Here is a 26,159-nt window from a genome sequence, read left to right as displayed (position 1 = left end):
TTATGAAAGGCATAGATGTGTGATCCTTTGTGGGGGCAGAATGCTTTAACAGGCTTCTTAGCATTTTTTAACATTTTCTGTGTTAAAAATTAAGTTTATTAGAGTATGCTATTGAAGTATGATACGTGTGACTATTGAATTCTTCCTTCTCCATCATTCCAGCCCCCTGCTTCTGCAAGTCAAGTCTCTAAAGGAGGATTTACAGAAAGGTAAAGACGTACAGAGCTGTAGCAGGGACAGTGATATTATCAGCAATAATCCATTTGATATCGTTGAAGTTATGATCATCTCTTGATCAGACTCATGGCTAATAAGTCTTTTAATGTACAGACCCTTCCTGTTGCTTCTCTTCTATCCAGGTCTTTCAGTTGAATTATTTCCAGTAAGATATATTTGATCCAGTATTTGTTAGGCTCTGTGTATGTTGAAACAGAAATGACATACTATATTTTTAGTCATGGCCACACAAGTAACAAAATGTGCTGACTTTCAGTCTTGGGCCTTATTCTGCCACTGAGCTGTAGCTTGGACATTGTGATATGAGGTATTGAGCTTATTTTTATTGGCTAACTTGTCATTTCTTCTTTTTTATGTTTTATGCCACTTTCGGTTTTTTAAAGTAGCTAATAAGTGCAACTGGTCAGTTAATAGTATTAGCCATGGTAACCTCTATCAGGACCAGTTCTTCCTTCTTGTGGTTTTGCCAGGGAACTATCACACTCTCCATTCGTAATGATCATCTTATTAGCTTATATTTTTGCACTTTCACAGAAACAATAAGTGTGGATCAGACTGTTGCTCAGGTGTTCCGACTGCGACCCTACCAGGATGTCCATGTGAATGTAGTTGATCCAAAGGTATTTATGGCAGCTGGAGGTGTTCCCATCAGGCTCACAGCTAAACAGAGAAAACAGTTTTCTTCTTGTCAAAGTTATTAGTGTTGTGAGCATGTTTGCTAGAATTACTTTGCTTCAAGCCAGCAATTATTCTATTTTAAGGCTGAAGTCCTAAGGACACTTTCTTGGGAGCAAGGCCTGTTTAATAACATGGGATTACTTCTGAGTAGACTGCATAGACTTGCCCCCTTAAGTGGCTTTGGTCAGGGTAAACCATATGGTGGAGGGTCAAAGAAGGGAACATTCCCTCCTTTTTTTCTGTTTGCACTTTATCTCTTAGTTGCAGTAAAGATTATTTGGTTAGATCGTAGAAGCTGGCAAAATCTACTTCAGCCCAGAAATGCATGAAGAAATGAAAGGTTGTCGCCTTAGTGGGGGGGGGGGGGGAATAGCATTTAAGGGAACAAATGAATGGTTGTAAGCTGAAATAGAAAGCATTTTGGTAAGATTAAAATAAAATTTATATTCACATAATTTATACATTTGTTTTTGAAAAGAAATTTAGGTGTAGGTAGATAAGGAAGTCAGAATGTGAGCTTGTTCTTGCTGGTGGACACTGTGTGCATCGCTGGCCGATGTAAGACCCAAATACAAGAACTTTCTGCTTACAGGCAGGTGCCTGAGCTGTTCTTCACCTTTTTTTCTAGGATGTCACCCTTGATTTGGTGGAGCTGACGTTCAAAGATCAGTACATTGGGCGTGGTGATATGTGGCGGCTAAAGAAGAGCTTGGTGAGTGCATTGCTTCCCATGGTCCTTATTTGTTCTTGCTGTTGGACATCAGGGAATTCAGCCTTGGAATCTGATCCTAGAGTTCTTTGTAAGGATTTTGATTTTAGAATGCATTCTTGCAAAAGTGCGTATGGGTTCATGTTGCACTGGGGAAACTTTTGCTTAGGTTTTGAAATGTTAGAGATGGAACTAGGTTAAATGGTACATGTAGAAGGAATAATAATAATAATATACCACCCTTCAGGGCAACTTAATACCCACTCAGAGCAGTTTACAAAGTACGTTATTATTATCTCCACAACAATCATCCTGTGGGGTGGGTGGGGCTGAGAGAGCTCCAAGAAGCTGTGACTGACCCAAGGTCACCCAGCTGGCTTCAAGTAGAGGAGTGAGGAATCAAACCCGACTCTCCAGATTAGAGTCTCAGCACTTTTAACCACTACACCAAACTGACTGGGAGAAGAAACCATGCTAGATGGTGGGTGGGGGCCTGCTTCCTGGGTGTTTTGGTTTCTGGGCCTTCCATAAAAATGATTGGTTTTTTCAAAATCTAGTCATGAAGATAGAAAATTTCTTCCTTTATCTGAAGTGCTCAGACTGGGGCCAGGAGGCCCTGTCTATCTCTGACAAATTTTCACTACCTTGAGTGTTAATTGTTCTCTCTTTTGTTTTTGTTTTTGTTTTTGAAACTGAATGTTCCATAGGTTGGTACATGTGCTTATGTCACTCAGAAAGTGGAATTTGCAGGTATTCGGTAAGTGTGCAATCGCAGCGTCTTTTTTGATGTCATCCATGTACGGTTTAAAAGTTCATAGATAAAAATCTGGCGACATGAGTAGCTATAGAGCTGCGTTTGTGTCTTAGTTTACCCCAGCCTTACTACTAGTTAGCTGTCTGCTGAAGGAACTTTCCTTTTCATTCTCACACAGTGGAGATCCTGAGGTCACAACCCAGGGTCTACTGAAAGATTCCACTGGCAACCAGAGGTGGATCAAGTTCTGGAGAGTGTTTTGTCACATCTAAGGCTGTGGTACGCAACCTGCAGTACATGCAGAACCTCTTTTGCAGTTTCCCTGAACTAAAAGAGCCACATTTACTTCCATCCTTCACATGAGGCCTGCACCATAGGGAGATTTGTGGCTTCCCAATTGCTCCCATGGGGATTGTTTCAAGATAGGAGCCAACAAATCACGAGCCCCTTTGGTGTTATGTCAAAGAACCACTGAGTGAGGATTGCTGGTCAAGGGCTATGGAGAACATGTGATTAGGCAGTTTTAATTGCTGTTGCTAAGCACATCTGTTTTGTTATGGAGGCTACTTTGTTACTGTGTGTCAAAACCAAAACAGTAAAGAAGCAATAACAGCTACATAGTTAAGGCAGACTGCTGTTTCACTGTTACACCATTATAATACCAATGTAAAATGGCTCAGAAGATTTTTAAAAATTACCCTGATCCTTGAACATTCATAAGATTGTGAATAGTTTTTTTTAAACTAACCAGTAGTTTAGAAAATAAGCATATTAATTTGATGTGCAAAGTGCTGTCAAGTCGTAGCCAATATATAGTGACCCCGTTATGTTTATAAGACAAGAGACGATCAGAGGAGGTTTGCCAGTACCCATCTCTGCATAGCATCTCTGGATTTCCTTGGTGGTCTTCCATCCAAGTACTAACCATAGTAAATATATTTAGGATTGGAGAGGGCTTGAGATATATGTAAAACCTTTTTAAAAAATTTCCTTAAAAGATAACTTGAGTATGTCTCAGATCCATTCTTATTGTCCTTCAAGCCAGCCAGCAGAACTCTAGTTTTACACCCACTTTAAATAACAAATGTTTGTGTGTGTGTCAAATTCTTTTCCTTGGTGTGTCTAGGGCTCAGGCAGGCGAACTGTGGGTTAAAAGTGAGAAGGTCACATGTGGCTACATCAGCGAGGACACCCGGGTAAAAAAAACATCTCTCATTTTTAAATACTAAGCAGGGAACCCTCTTCATGTCTATTTCCTTGCTAAGAAAAATTTGCATATAGCAGAGGATTTGGGGGGTGGAGGAATGTTGTTGAGAGCATGCTCAATTCATATGGAATGCTGACCAGGCCTATTGGGTCTCACCACTGCCCTACTGGACCTGAGTGTTGGTAGGATTTTTGTTGAGGAAATCCTGGTAAACTAAGAGATTCCTGGATTTCCCAAGTTGTAGTTTGGAAACTGCTGGACTTGGATATATAAAAATCCCAGGTTCAGATCTCTGCCCAGCAGGCTTACCATTTACCTGCTTTGAGTGGGCATCCTCTCAGTGGATGGACCCTCTCACCTGCTTCTTAGGTGCTGGAAAAATGGGAGGGGGGCATATGACATTGCACAATATAACATTGCACAACATGTCTCTGTCCTTTTTAGAGAAATCCTGAACATGATGTTAGCACATCAGATGCTGTATAAAAGAGCAAGAGTCCAGTAACACCTATAAGACTAAAATAATTTGTGGCTTATGAGCTTTTGGGAGTCACAGCTCACTTCTCCTTGGTATCTGAAGAAGTGAGCTGTGACTCACGAAAGCTCATACCCTACCACAAATTTTGTTTTTCTTATAGGTGCTACTGGACTCTTGCTCTTTTCTACTGCTGCAGACAGACTAACACCGCTACCCGTCTTGATCTATCAGGTGATGCTGTCAGCTTTTCCCATACCTCCAGAGCATTTCCTGATACGTTGATGTCACATCCGAGGTTTCACTTGGAAGTGATGGCAGCATGTTATGCAATGTCACTTCTGTGTCTTTCCCTGCTTCCTAAGCTCCTGAGGGTGCCAGGCTATTTTCTGGCATCCCTACCATCCACGTGTTGTCTGGTCACGTTCTCACAGTCTAGCCTACTTCATAGGGTTGGCTATTGCTCTAATGACTGTATATGATGCATGTGGACTGTCTATTCCTTGTAGATACCTTGTACGCTTAATTTCAAGCCATTTATTTATTTGCTGGCTTCTAGACCATCTTAAGGATATGCAGTCATTGCTCATGTAAATAATGCTGCAATTGTCAGAGCAAGATCTTCTGCAGTTGAAAGCAAGGCAAGGTGGGGGCGGGAGAGGGTGGCCAGTAGTTAACAAGAGTAGAGGCACTGAGAGTAGAGACTATCAATCAAGCTTGATCAGAAAGCTTTTAGAGGGATCAAGTTGTCCTGCCCTGGCCTACAGATGCAAGCAGGTGCCTGGGCTCCCAGACATATTCTCCTAATGCCAGAAGAGGCAGTGGCATGAAGGATAAATTGATGCCTGAATTTTTTCATATCACCAGTTCAAATGCTGACAAGTTATTTTGGCATAGACACGCCAAAATTCATTGCTAGCTTGCAGTAATCATAGGGAGCTGAATTACCTCCCTAAGACTCCCTTCTCCACATGTGAACAAGGATGGCTGATTGAGAATAGCAGTCCTGCATCAACTAATGATATCATAACTAATGTTAGGATCGGACCTCTCCAGTTCCTGCCTTCTAGCTTGCAGTGGTGTGTTTTTCTTGCAGGTGGTGTTTCGCTCAACCTCTGCCATGGTTTACATTTTAATCCAGATGAGCTCCGAAATGTGGGATTTTGATATCTATGGTATGAATAAGAGGATGGCTGCTCATCATTGCTCTTTTGTAGCACTGCATTTGCATGATCTCTAAAACAACCCTGGTATAAATTTTAATAGGAATACATAAATTAGATTATCGTATCATTGTACGTATCTGTACTAAAACCTTGTATATACATAAAATCAGGGCCTTTTTCTGGGGAAAGAGGTGGTGGAACTCAGTGGGTTGCCCTTGGAGAAAATCATCACATGGCTGGTGGCCCCGCCCCCTGATCTCCAGACAGAGGGGAGTTTAGATTGCCCTCCGCGCTGCTCAGCGGTGCGGAGGGCAATCTAAACTCCCCTCTGTCTGGAGATCAGGGGCCGGGGCCACCAGCCATGTGATCATTTTCAAGCTGTTCCAGAACTCCATTCCACCACATTCCTGCTGAAAAAAAGCCCTGCATAAAATCATTAATATACAGGTATAATAATACAACTAATAGCCATATGTACAAAACCAATAAAACCAGATGCATTTCGTCCCATTTCGTTCCTCAGTGGTTCATAAATATCAAAGACAGCACCCCATCAATAAAATGCATAATGTATAATGGTTAATATCAGGATGGTGAGTGTGAAACCAGTATTAAACATATGTTTTAATAAAAATTACGCTGAGATGAAATTAAAATAATGTGGAGTAAATTCCTTAAAATTCTATCCCAGAGCAGCATGAAAAGAACTTGATTCTTGGATACAGGTTTTACACTCACCATCCTGATATTAACTTTGCTACTCCTTCATTTGCAGGGGACCTTTACTTTGAGAAAGCAGTGAATGGCTTCCTTGCTGATCTCTTCACCAAGTGGAAGGTAACTTTGGGCCAGTGTGCCTACAGCTGAATAAACAGCATGCCATTTTTTTTGAATGGGCGTCTCGTGGTGTTTTGGGTAGAGCATAGCTTCTCAGTGACTCTCCCTACATATGCCATTCTTCTAGACAGTTGTTTAAGTCTTCTTAAGTTCATATAGTGGTGGAGAGTGTCCTCAAGTCATAGCTGACTTATGGCAACCCCTAGCGAGGTTTTCATGACAAGAAACTAGCAGAGGTGGTTTGCCATTGCCTGCCTCTGCAACCTTGGTCTTTGTTGGAGGTCTCCTATCCAATTACTAACCAAGACTGACCCTGCTTAGCTTCTGAGATCTGACAAGATCAGGCTCACCTGGGTAAAAGATGATTAATATGGGAGGTTTCTTAGCCCAGGACAGCAGGATTCAAAGAAAATATATGGGAGATCTCAGGATGCTTTAAGATCCTGAGAAATGGGCTGCAGCTCACCAAAAAACAATGGTTGCCCAATAAATTTTTTCTATTTTAAATCAGGTGAGTGTAGTAGCATTAGGGTAGATAATCAAGGGACATCTAGTCCCATCTTGATAGCTGAAGATTCTTAACAGTCTCTACTTAGGGGGAGTTTACTCATTCATGAAAGTTGTCTGAGAACTGCAATGTCATCTACTCCAACTAGGATTGCTGACTTTTAAATTTTAAGATGGGACTCTAATCTGGAGGGCTGGGTTTGATTCCCCACTCCTCCACTTGAAGCCAGCTGGGTGACCTTGGGCTAGTCATGGCTCTCTGGAGCTCTCTCAGCCCCACCCACCTCACAGGGTGTTTTGTTGTGGAGATAATAATGACGTACTTTGTAAACCGCTCTGAGTGGGTATTAAGTTGTCCTGAAGGGCGGTATATAAATCGAATATTATTATTATTATTATCCCTCCACTTTTTCTTCATGAAGTCAGGTGATGGTATCCCAGAATATAGCTTCCTAGAAGAGAAATAATTCCTATCACTTTGTCTAGCATTGCCCTAGAAGAGTTGGAAAAAACCTTCTCTGGTAATGTTCCCCTTAATAAAGTATCCCAGAGTGAGTGTTACCCTCCTCCAAAGCTAAGTATATGTTCCTGTTTCCTTTGTTCTTTCAAGTTCTCATTAAAAACAAAAAGTTAGAGCCTTATATGGTAACAGCTAGCCTGTGAATGGAATGTCGCTTGTACTTATGCACCTGCTGTGCATGAAGATGGGCGCAGTGCTGTGCAACATTCTCTGGCTCATCAGCTTTCATTCCTGTTGGGCAGGAGAAGAACTGCAGCCATGAAGTGACAGTCGTTCTCTTTTCTAGAACGTTCTATGATGCCAAGTCCATGAGTAAGTAACCACAAATCAAATGTTGCTCTTTCTTGTAAGCTGCTGCCTTTCCACCCCCCAGCCTGCATATTGTGCTTAATTTATCCTCCATAATGGACGTTTCATGGACTTATTGTTGTCCCATATCCTGCTTTCATTCTATATCATTTGGGCAAGATATTTCTTTTTGTTTTCATGCAGTTTAGTAAGTAGCAGACCAGAAAGGAAAGACAAGAAATTAGTCCCTCTAGCATTGTACTTCCAGTCAATGCATGATGATACTAACCTTTCCTAGAGAAGTCTTCCTTTTGGGCTCCAGCTCCACAGTTGACAGCCATACCAATCTTCTCTCCCTGCTCCTCCTTTTCTTGTAGCATGCCATGTGAACAAACATTTCTGTACCCATGTACAAACTCTAGAAAGAGAGAGATGTGGGCACTGAAATGGAGAAAGGTGGGCAAGCAGATTCTGTCTCCTGAGTCAGTACTTCCCAGCAAGACACTCGATTCTCTGCCTACTAAAAATTTTAAGGATCATGGTGAGATTGTGAGCTTGAAGCAGACGGGGGGAGAAGGTTGTCTAATCTTTGCCTATACAGGAAAATTTGCATGCCTTGAAAGTCCTATAGGAGCTCTTTTATGTCTTGCTTCTGTTCATTTTAGATGACTTTCCAGAGGCACAGCGGTCCTCAATCCGAGAAGACCATGAAGGAAGATTCTATGAAGACTTCTACAAGTAAGTTTTCTACATAGTTCTTCCATCATCCTTGGAATCGTGTCCCCCACTCCGTGCATATATAATCATGGATCCAAGAATCTGCAGAGAACCTACTGGTTTTCCAGAAATCATGAAAATTTAAGCTTCTTTTAAAATGAACACTTTTCTAGTCCTCAAGTCCCTGAATTAAAACCTGCTAATTAATAACTCAAGCTCAATCTAAATGAATACAAGGATTAACTGACTTTCTCCTAAGTACACTGGGACTGGTGGTTTTGCAGAGGTACTAAGAAATTTGGATTCTGCAAATTAAATAAAATTAGTTTTATTTTGTGTACTTCAGATACAGATTTGATGATTTTGCAGAATTTTGCTGTATTGGGCAGGTGGGGAGCAGTTAGGAGTTGAAACATTAATGACTGGACACAAATCCTGTAGGTGGCCTGAAAGAAGAACAAAAACTCTTACTGAAAGCTCTTACTTATGTCCCTTTTGTTTTCAGAAACTTCAGTAGAAATGCTGGCACATCAGTGTCTGCTTCATAAGTATCAGGGATAGAAAATTGCTTTTATCTAGAAAGATAACCAACTCATGATTGGGTTTTTCCTTCTATTGCCAAATTAATATTTTAAAGTGGTGACAATTGGATTGCTTACTAAAGGCCTTATCTGTGAAGCAACATTTGTAGAAATCATTACTGTCTCTAATTCCTTTTTGTCCTAGCTGTACACTGCCTGATCTTCCTCTCACCCTTTTCTCTGTTAAGTTCTATGCTAGTTTCATTTCTGTGTTAACCAGTTTTGCTGTTCTTTACAGAGTGGTGGTTCAGAATGAAAGACGAGAGGAATGGACGTCGTTGCTCGTAACCATTAAAAAACTTTTCATTCAGTACCCTGTTCTGGTGCGATTAGAGCAGGCAGGTGGGATTGCTTGTAATTATAAAAACTGTAAAAGTGTAATTAAATTGGGTGCTACTTAGCAGTGGTTCAGCTCTCCTTTTGCTTTATCTGCTGATGAAGGGGCTCTCAAGCAGCAAGCCTTTTTGACAGTTGTTTTCTGAGCCTTACCAGTGAAGAGAGTTATTTGGCATTTTACAGTATTACGCATGGCCAGATTGGTCCTCAGCATGCTCAGAAGTTCCAGGGGGCAGCACAAAACTTGCAAAAAGGAGATGGCTGCCAATCTCCCATCAGCTCTGCTGAATCAGCTTTTGAGGGTTTTATACCATTTGCCCTGTGGAAGGAGAGTGATCTTCTCTCATTTTTTTTGGACTGTCTTCCTGTCTGTTCCTAAGACAGGATCATTAAGCCCTCAGAATGGATCCCCTTTTAGTTTGTGTGTGTGTTGATGCTGGAAAGATGGAATGCCAATGAAACTAATGAGTCCCTGTGTGGTTACCGTATCTTTTCTTCCATCGATGACACTGCTACAGCTCAAACTCTCTTGCGACATTAATTTTTTTACTGTCACTCAGTATACATGATACCTTGTTAAAGTGATTTATGCTAACAGAAAATGCTTGCCTTTTTAACATTATGGCTAAAAGATTTCTTTCTCACTTTGTAATTAACATCCAGAGGGCTTTCCACCAGGCTTCAATTCCACCTCTGCTCAAGGAAATTATTTGGAGGCCATAAATATCTCGTTCAATGGTAAGTATAGAGCAGATTGACACAGCAGCAGCTTAACTGCTCTCCTCTTTGTTACGATCTCTCTCACTAATTGCTTTCCCACTTAAATGTTGCCAGTTCTTACAAGACAGGTCATACTAGAGTGTTTGGGTTGGGTTGACATGTTCTCCATGTTCTCCACAGATTAGAGCAAGATTAGAGTCCAGTAGCACCTTTAAAATCAACAAGATTTGGAGGGTATAAGCTTTTGAGAGTCAATGCTCTCTTTGTCAGATACCTGCAAAAAGGAGCTTGACTCATGATGATGATGATATTCGATTTATATACCGCCCTTCAGGATGACTTAACACCCACTCAGAGCAGTTTACAAAGTATGTTATTATCCCCACAACAACAATCACCCTGTGAGGCGGGTGGGGCTGAGAGAGCTCCTAGAAGCTGTGACTGACCCAAAGCCACCCAGCTGGCGTCAAGTGGAGGAGTGGGGAATCAAACCCTGTTCTCCAGATTTGAGTCCCGCGCTCTTAACCACCACACCAAACTGGCTTATATCCTGGAATTCTTGTTGGTCTTGTTGGTCTACTGCGCTTGAATGGTTTTCAGACTTTCCCACCATCGAGAAACCTTTCTCCTGTTGATTAGACTGCTGAGGAACCCCATATACCTATGTTTATTACAACATTTTCCTTTTGCTCTTTGTTCGCAGAGTTCAGGGCTGAGTATACATGGTTTTCCCCTCCTCCATTTTATCCTCATACCAACCCTATTGGGTAAGGTAGGCTTAGAGATAGTGACTGACCCAAGATTATCCAGGGAGCCTTATAGCAATGTGAGGATTTGAACCTGCATCTCCCCGGAAGTAACCTTACACTAACCTTCATGCTAGCTGCACCACACTTGTCAGGAAAAGCCTTTATGTTGCTCACAGTTTGGGAGCAGGTTCTGGTGCACATATTTAGTGGTGGTGGGATGCTAGCCAGGTCTCTTGCCCTATGAGAGCACAGATCTGTAACTGTACATCACAGTGGAAAGCCAAATGGTGGTGCAGGTGTCTTTCAGGGAAGCTTGACCCCTATTACCGATTATGTCTTCAAGGAACTTCAGAGGAACCCTGGGGTTACTCAGAATACAGTTGGAATATTAAAGAGATGTTTCCAAGAGCCCCCTGCAGTGAACCAGTTGCCTGTCTCTCTTAAATTCTGAACAGCAAAATGAAGCATGCTCCTGCCATGCTGGTTGTCATATACCTGTCCTACATTCTGCACTGTTGGTTTCAGAGTAGGAAAGTATATGCCTCTTTAACTACTGAGATGACAAGGGAGAGAGATAGAGAAGAGCTCCAAAAATAACAGCAGAGTATTTTAAAAAGGGACATTACCGGTATGGTCCAATTAAGAGACATTGAACATGTGCAGGAGTGCAGATTAGAATCTGAAAAATGCAGGGAGAAACATTCACTGTCAAATCTTAAAATAATACAGGTCCTTTTATGTTGTGGTTAGTATTTTATTAAGCAGGAAAAAAATTGTAACAGGCCTAAATGGGGGGAAATTACCAGCCATTAAGAATAAAGTAATTGACTTTTATTGAGAATGACTGTAAAAAGGATATTGCAGGTGGATAGCCGTGCTTGTCCTCAGTAGAACAGCAGAGTTAGAGTTCCATGGCACCTTAGAGACAAACAAGATTTTCAGGATGTAAGCTTTCAAGAATCAAAGCTCCTTTCATCACATTCTTCAGATTAAAAGGATGCTATCTTTTAAACATTGTGTTCTTTTGATTCTGCTTTTTTAAAATAGTGTTTGACAAACATTACATCAACCGAAATTTTGATCGAACTGGGCAGATGTCGGTGGTCATCACACCTGGAGTGGCAGTTTTTGAAGTGGACCGGCTCCTCATGATCTTAACCAAGCAGCGCATGATAGATAATGGTAAAATGGTTTTGCAGCAATCTGTGTAATCGGAACCTATGATCAGTCCACACATATGAGAGCTGGCTTATTCTGTCCATATAATATCTCCCGTTGTGCTGGTCTTTACTCAGATACAACCAGGCAGTGCTTTTCCCAGCCACCAAAAGTAAGGAAGTCAATCTCTCCAAGAGCCTGTAGGTGGAAGGAATTTTATAGAGCACATAAGAACCATGACTGTATGGGTCAACTAACCTGATTCTGTTCCGTTCAATTGATATCCCAACAGAAATCACAAGCGCGAAGACATGCCCATGTGCCCATTTTTCCTCAGACTTTTTTTGTGCCATCACGTTGCAGCTGATTTATGACAATCCCATAGGGTTTTAAGGCAAAAGACATTCAGAAGTGATTTGCCATTGCCTGCCTCTGTGTAGCAATCCTGGTTTCCCTGGTGGTCTTGTATCTAAATACTGTCCAGGGCCTGTTTAGCTTCCAAGATCTGATGAGATGTGATGTGCCAGGTCAGAACACATCCTAAATGCCAAGAGGGCAAGACTTAAATTGGCTTCTGATGTGAATGGAATTAAAGCCTAAAATTCCTACTGTTCAGCTTCACTGTTTTTCACTTGGAAGTTTTCTCTTATAGTAATAGTGTTTATGTGGTTCAACAAGCTAGAGAGAATATTGGATGTGCTGCTTTGGTGTGCATATTAAAATACCTTAATTCTGCAGGTTTCTGGATCAGAATCTTCAAGTGTTGTGGATGGGATTAGTAACAACAGCATATGGCTAACTCTTCCTCTCCCCTGCCCCGGGCGGGGGGGGGGATTGTTTGTATTTTTAGGAATTGGGGTAGATCTGGTATGTATGGGAGAACAGCCACTCCACGCTGTCCCACTCTTTAAGGTAAGATACATTTTTCTGATTCTCTTCCCCACTCCCTACCCTTGCATGCTGTCAAGTTGCAGCCATCTTATGGTGGCCCCAGCAATGAATTTTTAATGCAAGTGAGAAGCAGAGGTGATTTGACATTGCCTTACTCTGCCGAGTTTTTCTTTGTGGTTCCCTATCCATGTTTTGACCCTGCTTAGCTTCCGAGATCTGATGAGCAGGATATAACATGCCACCTTCCCTCCCACCCTCACATCTACCTCACTGAAATTCTCGCCAGCCAATGTGCAGTATAGGATTCTGCAGTTTTGGGGCTTTCTTTCCCCCACCCACTTTCTGCCCCAGAATAAATCATTCAGATGAATGGAATGTCATCTATTTCTGTAATTCTACTTCCATAGCCTTTTCAAATAGTTTTCAGTGAAGAGGGGTAGCAGTTGGGAGTGAAAGGCATTGGAGGTCATGGGGAAGCAAGTATATCACCATTTGGGCCAGGAAGTAACTTTTTGACAGCGGGAATCACTTTAACATAAGGTTTTCTTTTACATAACTGCTAGAAGACTTGCTTGCTAGCTTATTCACTTCTGAGGTTTCTCCATAACTTTGAGAACTGGCAACCTACTTTCTCCTAAATGAAGCTTTAGAGTCTAATTATTATTATTAATAATACCTGGAATTCATATAGAACCTTCTGAGTGTTCAGATCACTTCACATATTTAATCTTGTTGTAATCTTTACAGCAGCCCTTTATTATTATCTCTGTGCTGCAAATGGGAGAGGAGAGTCCAAGGCTGAACAAATGTGGCAAGTCAGTTCATAGCAGAAATGAAATTCATACTACAGACTTACTAGTTCCTACCTCACTCTCTTGGCTACTACTACTAGTTTATAAACTCTGTGCCTGGCACCAGTTTCAGGACATACCCATGAATTCCCAAAAGAGAGCCTTGTTATTTACAGTTACGGCCTTTCAATTTTTTCTTAGCTGCACAATCGCTCCAGTCCTGGAGATTCTCGCTTAGGGGATGACTACAACATACCACATTGGATAAACCACAGGTACCTGTCTGAAGTGGGAACTGTTGCAGCTGAGGCTTTTGCATTATGTATTTCGTTTTAGAATTTGTTTGCATGCCTTCTTCAGCTTTGCTACTTGAGCACAAAATAAGGAAATAATATTCTTCTTCTCCCACAGTTTGGATGGGAAAAAACCCTCTGGATAATCATGCTGTCACTGTGGCATTTCATGTTATGTTTATGTATTTCTTTGTAATCTTCTATGCAACAATAAATGCAACAGAGTGGCACAAAACATTTAAAAAAAATGTATCCCAGTACAGATAAATAAGACAGATAAAAACCAGGATAAAAGAACCATCAACAGCAACCAATAGGACAGTTAAGTATTAAAGCAGCAGCAAATAAAACAGCATCTCAGACCATAAAAACATAGTAAAGAATTAAAAAACAACAGGGAAAAGAATATATAGCAGCAAATAGTCAGCATCTATTAAAAAATTAAAAACTGTCAGCAGGTTTGGAAAAATAAACATGTTTTCACTTGGCGGCCACAGTTAAACAAGCTGGGTGCTGGGCAAAGCGATGTAGAAAGGAACATCCAGAGACAGGTTCTATTATAGAAAAGACCCACCTTTGGTTGCCACTTACCTTTCCTTTGAAAGTATTATTAATACAGTATTAGTACAAAAAAGTCACCGATGAAATGGATAACAGTTGAAATTAATATAAGATGTCAATACAAATAAATGTCTGTGTAAATACAATGATTAACATGAAATATATATAAATTAGAAAGCCCAAAGCTGCAAAACATTCAAATATTAAATAATGGAAACCAGCCATTCTTATATTGTCCTGAAACTGTTTATTTATTTTCATTTATAGTTTGCTTTTCTCACCATGACTCAAAGCAGATTACAAGTACGATAGCCAATTAATAAATCAATTACAAAAATAATAATATTTGAATCTAGCAGCAAAGATTCCTAGTAAAATAACATAATGCAGCAGGGCTGAGATTGGACTGGAAGAAAAAACATATTATCCTTAATAGAGATCCCCTTCCCAGCTGATCTGAACTGATGATTACATCACAGCTTACAGCTCTACTTTAGAAGATTGCATTCCTGGACAATCTGGCTTTGCCCATTTTTGTGAAATGGTAGAAACATGGGAGACTTCCTCATAGTGTCAGATAGGCCATTCCATAATGTAGGAGCTGCTGTGGTGTATGTGCATGAAATGGCAGTTGTTGATTTTGCCTGTTTGTACAGCAGCACCTTCAGAAGGCTTTGCTCTGACGAGCAAAGATCTTGCAGTAGAACATAGCAGGAGAGGCATTCCTGCATGTATGTGGATCCAATGATGGTTTGAACCTTGAATTGAGCCTAGTATCTGATAGGTAACCATTGGAAGGTTTGCAGAGTGGAAGTAAAATAGAGGTTCTGCTTAGCACCCAATAGTAGCCAGGCCACAGCATTCTGTACCAACTGGAATTTCTGAGTTGTCTTTAAGGGCAGACTAATGTAGAGTGCATGATAGTAGTCAAGCCTCAAGGTAGCCATATCATGGATCCCTGTGGCCAGATCAGCTGAGTCAGGGCAGGGGGCCATCTTCCAAGCTAAGTGGAGAATACCTTTTTTGCAGCTGCATCAGCTTGCTTATCCAACAATAAAGCAGGATCCAGAATCACTCCAAGGCTCTTTAACCAGGTCAGCTCAGCTAGAGACCATTGGACCCCATCAAAAGTGGAAGTCCCGTGTCCTTCAGGGCCTCAGCCTTCTAAATCAACATTACATCTTCTGTCTTGACAGGATTCCATTTCAGCTGGTTTACCCGTAGCCATTCAACTACAGTAGTCAGGCATTGATTTAAATACTTTATGGCATCACCAAGCAATTGGATAGAGAAATGTAGACCTGGGTGTCACCAGCATATTGATGGCACCCTGTTCCAAAACCACAAATGATTTCTCCCAGGGGCTTCATATAGAGATTTGATAGCATGGGGGACAAAATACCCATTTCTGGATAAGAGCATCTTCGCTAATATGCCCCTTTGACGCTTGGCAAAATAATTTGCCTTTGGCATTAATAATCACTGTGTCCCAGAATGAGGAGGACTCGGTGCCTGATCAGCATACCAGTGCAGCTTGCCCTCAGATCCTCCCACTGAAGTTAAAAGAACCAGTATCCTAGAGGAATTCATGTTAAACAAAAATGCATTTTGGTTGTTGGGGGTTTTCCGGGCTGTATTGCCGTGGTCTTGGCATTGTAGTTCCTGACGTTTCGCCAGCAGCTGTGGCTGGCATCTTCAGAGGTGTAGCACCAAAAGACAGAGATCTCTCAGTGTCACAGTGTGGAAAAGATGTAGGTCATTTGTATCTACTCAGGAGGGGTGGGGTTGAGCTGAGTCATTCTGTAAGAGTTTCCCAGGGTGTGGAATGCTAATGGCGGGAGGCTTCACTGTAACCTGAGGAGGTTCTTTTGCATATGGATTGGTGCTTGATGTGCTAATCTTCTCTGCAGGGCTATTGTCGGGTGTGGAGTGTTTTGTTGGCCTGGTGTTTTTCAGAACTGGAGCCCATGCTCTGTTCATTCTTAAGGTTTCTTCTTTCCTGTTGAAGTTTTGCTTATGCTTGTGAATTTCAATGGCTTCCCTGTGCAGTCTGACAAAGTAGTTGGAAGTGTTGTCCAGTATTTTGGTGTCCTGGAATAAGATACTGTGCCCTGTTTGAGTTAGGCTATGTTCAGCCACTGCTGATTTTTCAGGCTGTCCAAGTCTGCAGTGTCTTTCATGTTCTTTTATTCTTGTCTGGATGCTACGCTTTGTGGTCCCGATGTAAACTTGTCCACAGCTGCAGGGTATACGGTATACTCCTGCAGAGGTGAGGGGGTCTCTGCTGTCTTTTGCTGATCGTAGCATCTGTTGTATTTTTCGGGTGGGTCTGAATACTGCTTGAAGGTTATGCTTTTCCATAAGCTTTCCCATCTGATCAGTAATTCCTTTGATATATGGCAAAAACACTTTTCCTGTAGGTGACTGTTTTTCCTTGGTTGTTTGATTCATCCTGGGTTTGATTGCTCTTCGGATTTCATTTCTGGAGTAGCCATTTGCCTGAAGTGCGTGGTTTAGATGATTAATTTCCTCATTGAGAAAGCGCGGCTCACATATCCGTCTTGCACGATCCACTAATGTTTTCATTATGCCTCTTTTCTGTCGGGGGTGGTGATTGGAGTTTTTGTGTAAGTACCGATCAGTGTGAGTTGGTTTCCTGTAGACCTTGTGACCTAACTGAAAGTTTGCTTTGCGGATGACCAAGGTATCCAGGAATGAGAGTTTTCCCTCACTTTCTTTCTCCATTGTGAATTGTATGTTCAGGTGGATGTTGTTGAGATGATTCAAAAACTCCCTCAATTCTTCCTCCCCATGGCTCCAAATGATGAATGTATCATCCACAAACCGGAACCATACACTGGGTTTGTGGGGTGCTGATTCTAGAGCTGTTTTTTCAAAATGTTCCATGTAGAAGTTTGCTATAACTGGGCTGAGTGGGCTCCCCATGGCCACCCCATCCGTCTGTTCATAGAATTCGTTGTCCCATTGGAAGTAACTGGTTGTCAGACAATGATGGAATAAGGCTGTTACATCCTCTGGGAAAATCTGATTAATCAGTGCAATAGTGTCTTTTACTGGAACCTTGGTAAACAGGGATACAACATCAAAACTGACAAGTATGTCTCGTGGATTGAGTTTCAGAGAACTGATTTTGTTGATGAAATCTGCTGAATCTTTGATGTAAGACGAGGTTTTCCCGATGTGGTCCTGCAGGAGATCTGCCAGATGTCTAGCTAATTCATATGTCGGTGAACCAATGGCACTCACAATGGGTCGGAGTGGGACTGAATCTTTATGTATTTTGGGGAGTCCATATAGTCTAGGTGGCTGTGCTTCAGTCTTGCATAGTTTTCTGTGCGTGTCGGGATGTAGTGAGGAATTCTTGATCAGCGCATTTGTTAGCCTGGTGATTTTGCAAGTGGGATCTCGTTTTAGTTTTTTGTAGGTGGAGGGGTCCAGGAGTTCCTTAATCTTCTTTTTGTATTCCTCCGTTTTCATGATCACTGTAGCATTGCCTTTATCAGCTGGTAGAATGATGATGTCTGGATATGCATTGAGGGTCTTGATGGCATTTCTCTCCTTGCGTGTTATATTGCTGGTGGGAAGCTTTGCCTTTCGTAGAATCCTGGCTGTCTCTCCTCTTATTTCCTCAGCTTCCTCTTCAGGTAGATGACGGATGGCAGCTTCTACATTTGCAATGATGTCTTCCACAGGAATTCTGGTGGGGGTGACTGCAAAGTTTCCTCCCTTTGCCAAGATGGAGGTTTCTTCTGGTGAGAGTTGACGGTCTGTCAGATTGATGACAATGCGTGCATTGTCGAGCATTGGGCTTGTCTGTCTTTTTTCCTGTAGTTTGTTAAACTTCTGCTTCTGTCTGGATGTGTGGTTGGTAAACACTTGTTCCATCTTCCTGTAGGTGAGATTATCGACCTTGTCCCAATCCTGACTTCTCATTTTATGGCTGGTGTTGATATGCAAGCAAAATAGCTCCTTGTCTGTGGCAGCAAGTTCTCTGCGGGTAGTGTGGATTCTCTCACGTAAGAGGGCCTGTTCTAGACGGTCATAAATGCGGTTCGCCTGTGTGGTTTTGAAGATTCTTTTAGTTGTGAGAAAAGATGGAATGGTTCTTGTGTCCCTGCAGCGTAGAAGAAAGGTCAAAGAACAGAGTAGATGTGCTTTCTTGTTCCGAAGTGTTTCCAATCTTCGGGTCTGTTGGAATGTTTCCTCCCCGTAGAGGTGTTCGATGTATTGTCGAAGGCTTTCACGGCCGGAGAACGATGGTTGTTGGGGGTTTTCCGGGCTGTATTGCCGTGGTCTTGGCATTGTAGTTCCTGACGTTTCGCCAGCAGCTGTGGCTGGCATCTTCAGAGGTGTAGCACCAAAAGACAGAGATCTCTCAGTGTCACAGTGTGGAAAAGATGTAGGTCATTTGTATCTACTCAGGAGGGGTGGGGTTGAGCTGAGTCATTCTGTAAGAGTTTCCCAGGGTGTGGAATGCTAATGGCGGGAGGCTTCACTGTAACCTGAGGAGGTTCTTTTGCATATGGATTGGTGCTTGATGTGCTAATCTTCTCTGCAGGGCTATTGTCGGGTGTGGAGTGTTTTGTTGGCCTGGTGTTTTTCAGAACTGGAGCCCATGCTCTGTTCATTCTTAAGGTTTCTTCTTTCCTGTTGAAGTTTTGCTTATGCTTGTGAATTTCAATGGCTTCCCTGTGCAGTCTGACAAAGTAGTTGGAAGTGTTGTCCAGTATTTTGGTGTCCTGGAATAAGATACTGTGCCCTGTTTGAGTTAGGCTATGTTCAGCCACTGCTGATTTTTCAGGCTGTCCAAGTCTGCAGTGTCTTTCATGTTCTTTTATTCTTGTCTGGATATTCTTGTCTTGTCAAGCAGTATTCAGACCCACCCGAAAAATACAACAGATGCTACGATCAGCAAAAGACAGCAGAGACCCCCTCACCTCTGCAGGAGTATACCGTATACCCTGCAGCTGTGGACAAGTTTACATCGGGACCACAAAGCGTAGCATCCAGACAAGAATAAAAGAACATGAAAGACACTGCAGACTTGGACAGCCTGAAAAATCAGCAGTGGCTGAACATAGCCTAACTCAAACAGGGCACAGTATCTTATTCCAGGACACCAAAATACTGGACAACACTTCCAACTACTTTGTCAGACTGCACAGGGAAGCCATTGAAATTCACAAGCATAAGCAAAACTTCAACAGGAAAGAAGAAACCTTAAGAATGAACAGAGCATGGGCTCCAGTTCTGAAAAACACCAGGCCAACAAAACACTCCACACCCGACAATAGCCCTGCAGAGAAGATTAGCACATCAAGCACCAATCCATATGCAAAAGAACCTCCTCAGGTTACAGTGAAGCCTCCCGCCATTAGCATTCCACACCCTGGGAAACTCTTACAGAATGACTCAGCTCAACCCCACCCCTCCTGAGTAGATACAAATGACCTACATCTTTTCCACACTGTGACACTGAGAGATCTCTGTCTTTTGGTGCTACACCTCTGAAGATGCCAGCCACAGCTGCTGGCGAAACGTCAGGAACTACAATGCCAAGACCACGGCAATACAGCCCGGAAAACCCCCAACAACCATCGTTCTCCGGCCGTGAAAGCCTTCGACAATACAAAAATGCATTTTAATTGAAACCTCATAAGGGACAGTCAAAAATGAACTTTTCTGCTCTCTCCTGTTAATCATCTACTGGGAGTGGTGTTTTATTGTCTTTCTAGGAAAGATCTTCCTAAAAATATTTTCTCTTCCAAGTTCAGTCTGCAACTCGCTCTTTAAGGTAGATGCTACTTTTCTAACCACTCCTGGAAAATCCTCCTTCTCTTAAAAGTTGCTTTCTGTCCCCCCACTCCCTTTTCAGTTTCTACACCTCCAAAAGTCAGCTCCAGTGTAACAGCTTCACTCCACGGATCAAGCTGGCAGCCAGGAAAGTAAGTTCACTGCTAAAGAGTATTTTCCTTGACTCTCTCCACCCACCCACCTCCCATCTCTCCTTAGCTAGGCTATCATAATTGACAGCTGCATTTGTTCAGACTTGGTATGAAGGATCACAGCCAGCAGGATGAATTTTTGTTTCATTTGGGTAATGTATACGATTTGGGAACGGTTTCTGCTTGTAACTGTCCTAGCAGGTTGGGCTATCAGATGAATTGTCAAAATTACTCCTGTCAGTTCTCTTGCTGACATTCACAATGGGGTAATGTTTCTGTAGCACAATTTGACATTAATTTCTATTGTCTTTTCTCTGTTGCCCCTTGTTTGTGTTGGATTCCAGCCGCAGAGTGAAAAAGTGAAAAGTAGCAGGGAATCTTGTGAGTAATCATCCCACATCTTTGACTTTGTTTGGGGGTGGAGTGGGTGGGACAAACGTGATCTCATTTGGTAGCTATACTGAAAGAAAGCAAGTTTCTGAAGCAGGTCAAGGCAGTAACTGTGGCAAAAAGCAGCAAAATCAAACATGGATGTGGACATTGGGATGGCATTGCAAGTTACCTGTCGAGTGGACAGGTTGTTTTCTGTTGATGGGTAGAAAAGATGTGTCTCCCTCAGTGGAAATGGATGTCCTGCTAACCTGGCTTCTCTTCCTACCTGCTCTGCTAGCAGGGCTGAGTCAATAAAGTAGAGTCTTTCCCCCTGCCCAGTTCTTGTCCTGCCTTGCACTGTTGTGACTGTTGCTCTGTCAGTGCATTTGCTATCAATAAAACTTCAGATGCTCACTACCATTCAAACTAGAGCTTATAAAATTATCTGTGGTTACGACTGAAGAGGGAATGGCTGTGCAGCTTTGGTAGGCGCCTTCTTTGATCACAGAATGCATTTGATACATTTGTTCTCTTCTTAAAAGCCTAATCACAGGCTCCAGGGAGAATTCATAGCTCCGCTGAAGAGCTGTGCCAATCAAAGTAGACAATACTAGGCTAGACAGATGAAGTGTTTAAATGCAGACTCATCAGACGTGCACCAGCCTTTTTCTTTATAAGCCTCTTGTCCTCAGACCTTCTCTCTAAGGCGAGAGCTGAAAGCTTCTAATTTTCCTTTAAATCATGTGGCTTGAGTGTGATTCTCAAAAAATGCTCCAGTAATAATGCAGTATTTTCTTCCAGCTTTGGGAGCACCTAAAGAGACGGAGAATGCTCTACCCATTCAGGTGGATTATGATGGTTACGATGCCCAAGTTTTCCGTCTCCCTGGCCCATCCAGAGCCCAGCGTTGTACCACCTTTAGGTAAACAAATCTGTGTAGGAAATAAGCCAGGTGTAGCAGCACAAGTTTGTCCGCCTGGGAATAAACATTTTTATTGGGTACTTTTACAGCAAGTTGCACTTCAGCATCACTTTGCGTGCTTCCACGTGCTGAAAGGAGAAAGTGTGCAGAATGCAGTTTGAATCATGGGCAAGGAGGGGTGGGATTTGTGAGCCTGTTCAAGCTCTTCTTTATAATCATATATGCTAGAAAGTTTCATTCCAGGAGACTGCTGGGCATCTGTCTAACTTTCCAGATACCTGGGTATTATGTGGTGTGATTGTAGAAAGCCAGTCTGCCACAGAAGTTCACTGGGTGACCTTGGGCCAGTCACACACTCTCAGCCTAACCTACCTCACAGGGTTGTTGTGAGGATAAATGGAGGAGAGGAAAATGATGTAAGCCACTTTGGGTTCCAAACAGGGGAGAAAGGCGCAGGGTATAAATGAAGTATATAAATAAATAATCTCTGCCATGATAGCACTTAAAATAAGATGAGCATTGCGTCTTGGGTTCAGATATTGAATACCTTCGGTTCAGATATTGCACTCTGAACAAAACCTAATATTTGGTAGAGTGTTTTGTGCTCTTCTTAATGGGTTCAGTCAAAGTGCACTCTGGGTGAATGGACATCATGAAAGCATAACAGAGTGCATTGTTTATTCTTTAACTGTCAGCAAGTGGATTTTTTTAATCTTCTTGGAAGTAGTATGGCTGGTGGGATAGAAGTCCGAGGGAGCAATACAGTGAAGGGAGATCTAGGCTCTGCAAGCTACACAAGTCTGCTGAATGGCTAATCTGGCCTGCAGAATTATACGGGTTGGTGAAGTGCTTTCATCAGTGGAAAATGAGCAGTAGGATGCAGCCGTTTTTACTTCTATTTGAGAATGAGGTGCTTGGCACAAGGTCCTGCAGTAAGCTTCTGCACCCTGACAGTTTCTTTCTTCGGACCCTCCAGAACTGTCCGAGAGAGGGAGAGCCGTACCCGGAAAAGCTCCAGCTCCTTCGATGTCTCATCCAGCCCTTCCCTGCAGAGCCGCCCCCTGCCACCAGAGGAAGTGAGGAGCCAGGCTTCTGACGACAGCTCCCTGGGCAAGATCTCCAACATCCTGATGATCCCACGGCCTCACCTGCACCAGTATGAAGTCAGCAGCTCCTTGGGCTACACCAGCACTCGAGGTCAGGCTGATTGGGGTAGGGTGGAAACCGCAGAGATGGCTGTTGAGTTTCCAGGGAGTGATTTGTGCACCCTGTCGCTGCTAACAGGGGTTCTCTTCCTGCTGCATGGCCTCAGTAAGCAGGGTTGCTCTTCACCTGTTCTCCTTATCCTCTTCCTGCAGCGACCTGCTTTGGCAGTTCTGCTTTCTCACTCTCCTGCCCTTTGAAGGTCACCTTAAAACTATCCTCCATATTGTACTTATCACAGTTGTTGCATAGTTTTGTTATATGGTGTCCCCCACAGAGACATCTCGACACCAATCTACTCATTACCGCAGCTCCTTTGTCCTTGCCCTCTTTTTTGCATCTGCAAATAGAAGCTGTTATCCTACTTCCCTGCCCTGCTTATTAAATTGTTTGAAGAGATCAGCTTTGTCAGGGAGCCCATCAGCGCTCCATGTTTATAGCCTCTATTCAGGGATAATTTACAACCTTTTGTGGTTCTTTCTTTTATAAAGTATTTTTGAGGGCTGTCTGTGGATGTGGAATTAGGCTTCAATCCAGCAAGATCTCCATTCCCCCCTTTTTGCACCAGAACTCTCAGGTGGCCCTGAGCAGGCTTTCCCCCCTGCAGCCTTAGGTCTTTGCATGTATTATTACTGTGACAAATTCCTGAGGGGTAGCCATGTGAATCGCATGTATCCAAAACAATACATAACAGTGCAGTCCTAAGGAGAGTTATGCTCTTCTAAGTCCACTAAAGTCAATGGGCTTTTAAGGGTATAACGTCATTTAGGATTGTAGTGAAAATCTTGGTACACCTTCAGAATCGACAAGTACGTTGTTGCAGAAGCATTCGTGGACTAGAGCCTACTTCGTCAGGTGCATAGTGTTTCTTTCAATGAGCAGCAACACATGGAAGGATGTAAACAGAAGGGTGGGGAAGCTTTTAGAAGGAAAGGTCAGAAATCTGGCCTTCCAAGGCACAGGAACACTGCATAAAAAATACCCCAAAAGTAAAAGATCCAAAGGGGGGGGGGGGTGAAACTCTAAATGAATGGTATACTAAAACCTGGAAGGAGGTATAGTTGCTGGGTTAACCACCAAATGTTCCTGTAGAGCTTGAACCTGATAGTGTTGAATATGTATATGAATCCCAGCTTCTCATGGTTGTCTGCTTTTGAAATGCATCTGCTGAAGTATTGCAACATTTAAGATAGTAATTGAATAACCAGGACGTTTGAAATGCTCCCCCACTGGTTTCTGAATGACTTGTAGTGTATATAATTCTGACCACTTCATGGGTCATGAAACTTTATGCCACAACAAATATATGAGCTTTTTAAGGTGCACAAGACTCTTTATTGTGTTACTGCATTTGTCCTTTCAAGGCTGTTCAGAGGGCAACACACCCAAAAGGTAGTAAAGTGCTTAAAAACATTTTATAAAATTTATCATTATTAGCAATTGTAGTTACCATATTTTGCTTGTGGACTGTCCTACACGATGAACTTGTATTTCTAGTCCCAGTCCTTAACACTAGGTAGGCCATTGATTTGTTTCCTTTGTATTGGCACAAGCATTGTGATGTTGGAGGCAGAAAATTCACTTTGTAGTCCCTCACCCACTGATTAATGTGGGGCAAGAACTTGACCTTGACTCTTAAGGAACCAAAAAATGGAATGCTTTAATTGTTTTTATGTTTTCATATGTATATTGTAGCTTTGGATTTACTTTTTAATGATGTGTTTTTATTCTGTTTTAATGGTTTTTATAATGTGTTTTAATTATGTTATTGTTATAGTTAGGATAGGGGGAAAAGTGACTTTCCTTGCTGGGAAGTCCTTTAGACCAAGGTTTCCCTGGAAAGCAACCTGGTAATCGGCTGCTACCACTGAGGCATCTCCTGAGAACTTCTAGAGTGACCCACTGAGAAGGAGACCTTCCAGTGCAGTCCTAGCACAATGGCAAAATAACAGGGTGGAAACACTCGAAAATAGCTTATAGCAAACTATGTAGCAGTCTGGCATGCTGGGAAGAGATTCAGAAAAATATACCAGAGAAATGTATTGTACTGAAGAAGCCAAAAAGTGGCTGTTTTCACATCTTTCCCCTTGCGCAAAATCGTGGAAAACTCACGGAACGCCAGCTTATTCATGGTGCAATTTCCTGTCTTGATTCCATTTCATGGCGCAATTTCTGACATCATCATGCCATGAAACGAAATCATGATGGGAAATCGAGCCATGAAGATGCCACCATTCTGTGGGTTTTGCATGATTTTGCGCAAGGGGGAAGACGTGTGAAAACGGCCAGTGTCTTTATAAAAAGAAGGCTTATTACAGAAAAAAAGGAGAAGTGGTGGGTCAAAAGGGGTAGGAAAGGTGACAAAGTACAAAGTACAGGGAAAAACACACTGCACACAGTTCTCAGATAAAAGTAATATAGTTGGTCTAACTCAATTAAGTAGATTGTAGCAGGTTCTTCAGAGTATGTACAAAGTTCCTTGTAGTATCAAGATAGCGGAGAAATTCTTAACCTCTGCCCCATTGGTCTTGGGGTCTCCAGATGTTCCAAAGTGGGGACAAGGAAAAGTCCAGAGCTCCGAAATATTTGTGGACAATGGAGACTGACCTAAGATAGCCTCCTTGGTGAGATTGAATAGCCAATAGCAAGCAAAGCTTCGTTTCTGATTTCAGAGACTGTTGCTACCAGTTAAAGAATTAATATAGGATGCCATATTAATGGTTCAGCACTTCCGTGACAAAAAGGGAATCTGGCCCAAGCTGATTGTCCTGTGTCAAAAAAGGATTGTTGGCCATGTGAAAAGGAGGGATAAAACATTATTCTCATGTAAGCCCCAGGGATTTAAGAACCCAGACACTCTAGGTGGCAGTCTTGAGCCATATTGAACGTTTTTAATCTATTAGCAACCTTGGTGGACCTGATGAGAGCAGAAAGGCAGGGTATACGTTTTGTACATAAATCATTCCACCACAAGTGCCTGAGACAATTGTCTGTCCTCATCTCACAGCATGGCTAGGTCTGGTTATACTTGAGGGATTGTCTGTTAATTCAGTGCTTTGTATCACAGATGCCCTAGAGAATATGTTGGAGACTCAACAGCGTGATTCCAGTGCGCCTGGGAGGTTCCATGTTGGTAGTGCTGAATCCATGTTGCACATCCGTCCTGGTGGCTATGCGCCACAGCGGGCTCTAATAAACCCCTTTGCCCCATCTCGGATGCCCATGAAGCTGACATCCAATCGAAGGCGCTGGATGCATACTTTTCCAATGGGTAAGATCTTAAAGACTGGGGGTAGAATAATAATAATAATAGTAGCACTTATATACTATTCTTCTAGACAGATTAGTGCCCCACTGAGAGTTGTGAATGAAGTGAGTGTATTGTTATGCCCACAATACAGCTGGGGAGCTGGGGCTGAGAGGAGTGGCTTACCCAAGGCCACCTGCTGAGCTCATGGCGGTAGTGGGATTTGAACCAGTAGAGTGCTGATTCGCAATCAAGCCCCTTAACCACTGTGCTA

At 42.5% G+C, this 26,159-nt stretch overlaps 1 protein-coding gene across 2 annotated transcripts in view; it reads left to right on the top strand.

Moving 5' to 3' along the window:
* DEPDC5 (DEP domain containing 5, GATOR1 subcomplex subunit) overlaps positions 1-26,159 on the top strand; it is a 64,869-nt gene that overhangs the window by 5,043 nt on the left and 33,667 nt on the right. For both annotated transcript variants that reach the window (XM_054996059.1, XM_054996058.1), the window contains exons 4-22: positions 163-209; positions 772-857; positions 1,544-1,627; positions 2,332-2,381; positions 3,505-3,574; positions 5,157-5,235; positions 6,002-6,063; positions 7,333-7,402; positions 8,044-8,116; positions 8,915-9,018; positions 9,676-9,750; positions 11,529-11,663; positions 12,490-12,551; positions 13,523-13,596; positions 20,072-20,141; positions 20,486-20,522; positions 21,315-21,435; positions 22,412-22,632; positions 25,706-25,909. In XM_054996059.1, coding sequence (XP_054852034.1) covers positions 163-209; positions 772-857; positions 1,544-1,627; positions 2,332-2,381; positions 3,505-3,574; positions 5,157-5,235; positions 6,002-6,063; positions 7,333-7,402; positions 8,044-8,116; positions 8,915-9,018; positions 9,676-9,750; positions 11,529-11,663; positions 12,490-12,551; positions 13,523-13,596; positions 20,072-20,141; positions 20,486-20,522; positions 21,315-21,435; positions 22,412-22,632; positions 25,706-25,909 — 1,724 coding nt within the window. The remainder of the gene's footprint in view (positions 1-162; positions 210-771; positions 858-1,543; positions 1,628-2,331; positions 2,382-3,504; positions 3,575-5,156; positions 5,236-6,001; positions 6,064-7,332; positions 7,403-8,043; positions 8,117-8,914; positions 9,019-9,675; positions 9,751-11,528; positions 11,664-12,489; positions 12,552-13,522; positions 13,597-20,071; positions 20,142-20,485; positions 20,523-21,314; positions 21,436-22,411; positions 22,633-25,705; positions 25,910-26,159) is intronic.

This window comes from Eublepharis macularius, chromosome 13 (genome assembly GCF_028583425.1).
Source record: "Eublepharis macularius isolate TG4126 chromosome 13, MPM_Emac_v1.0, whole genome shotgun sequence".
In the NCBI taxonomy this organism is placed as follows: Eukaryota; Metazoa; Chordata; class Lepidosauria; order Squamata; family Eublepharidae; genus Eublepharis; species Eublepharis macularius.
Note: the sequence above shows the minus strand (reverse complement) of the source record. Positions and strands in the feature narration are given on the sequence as shown.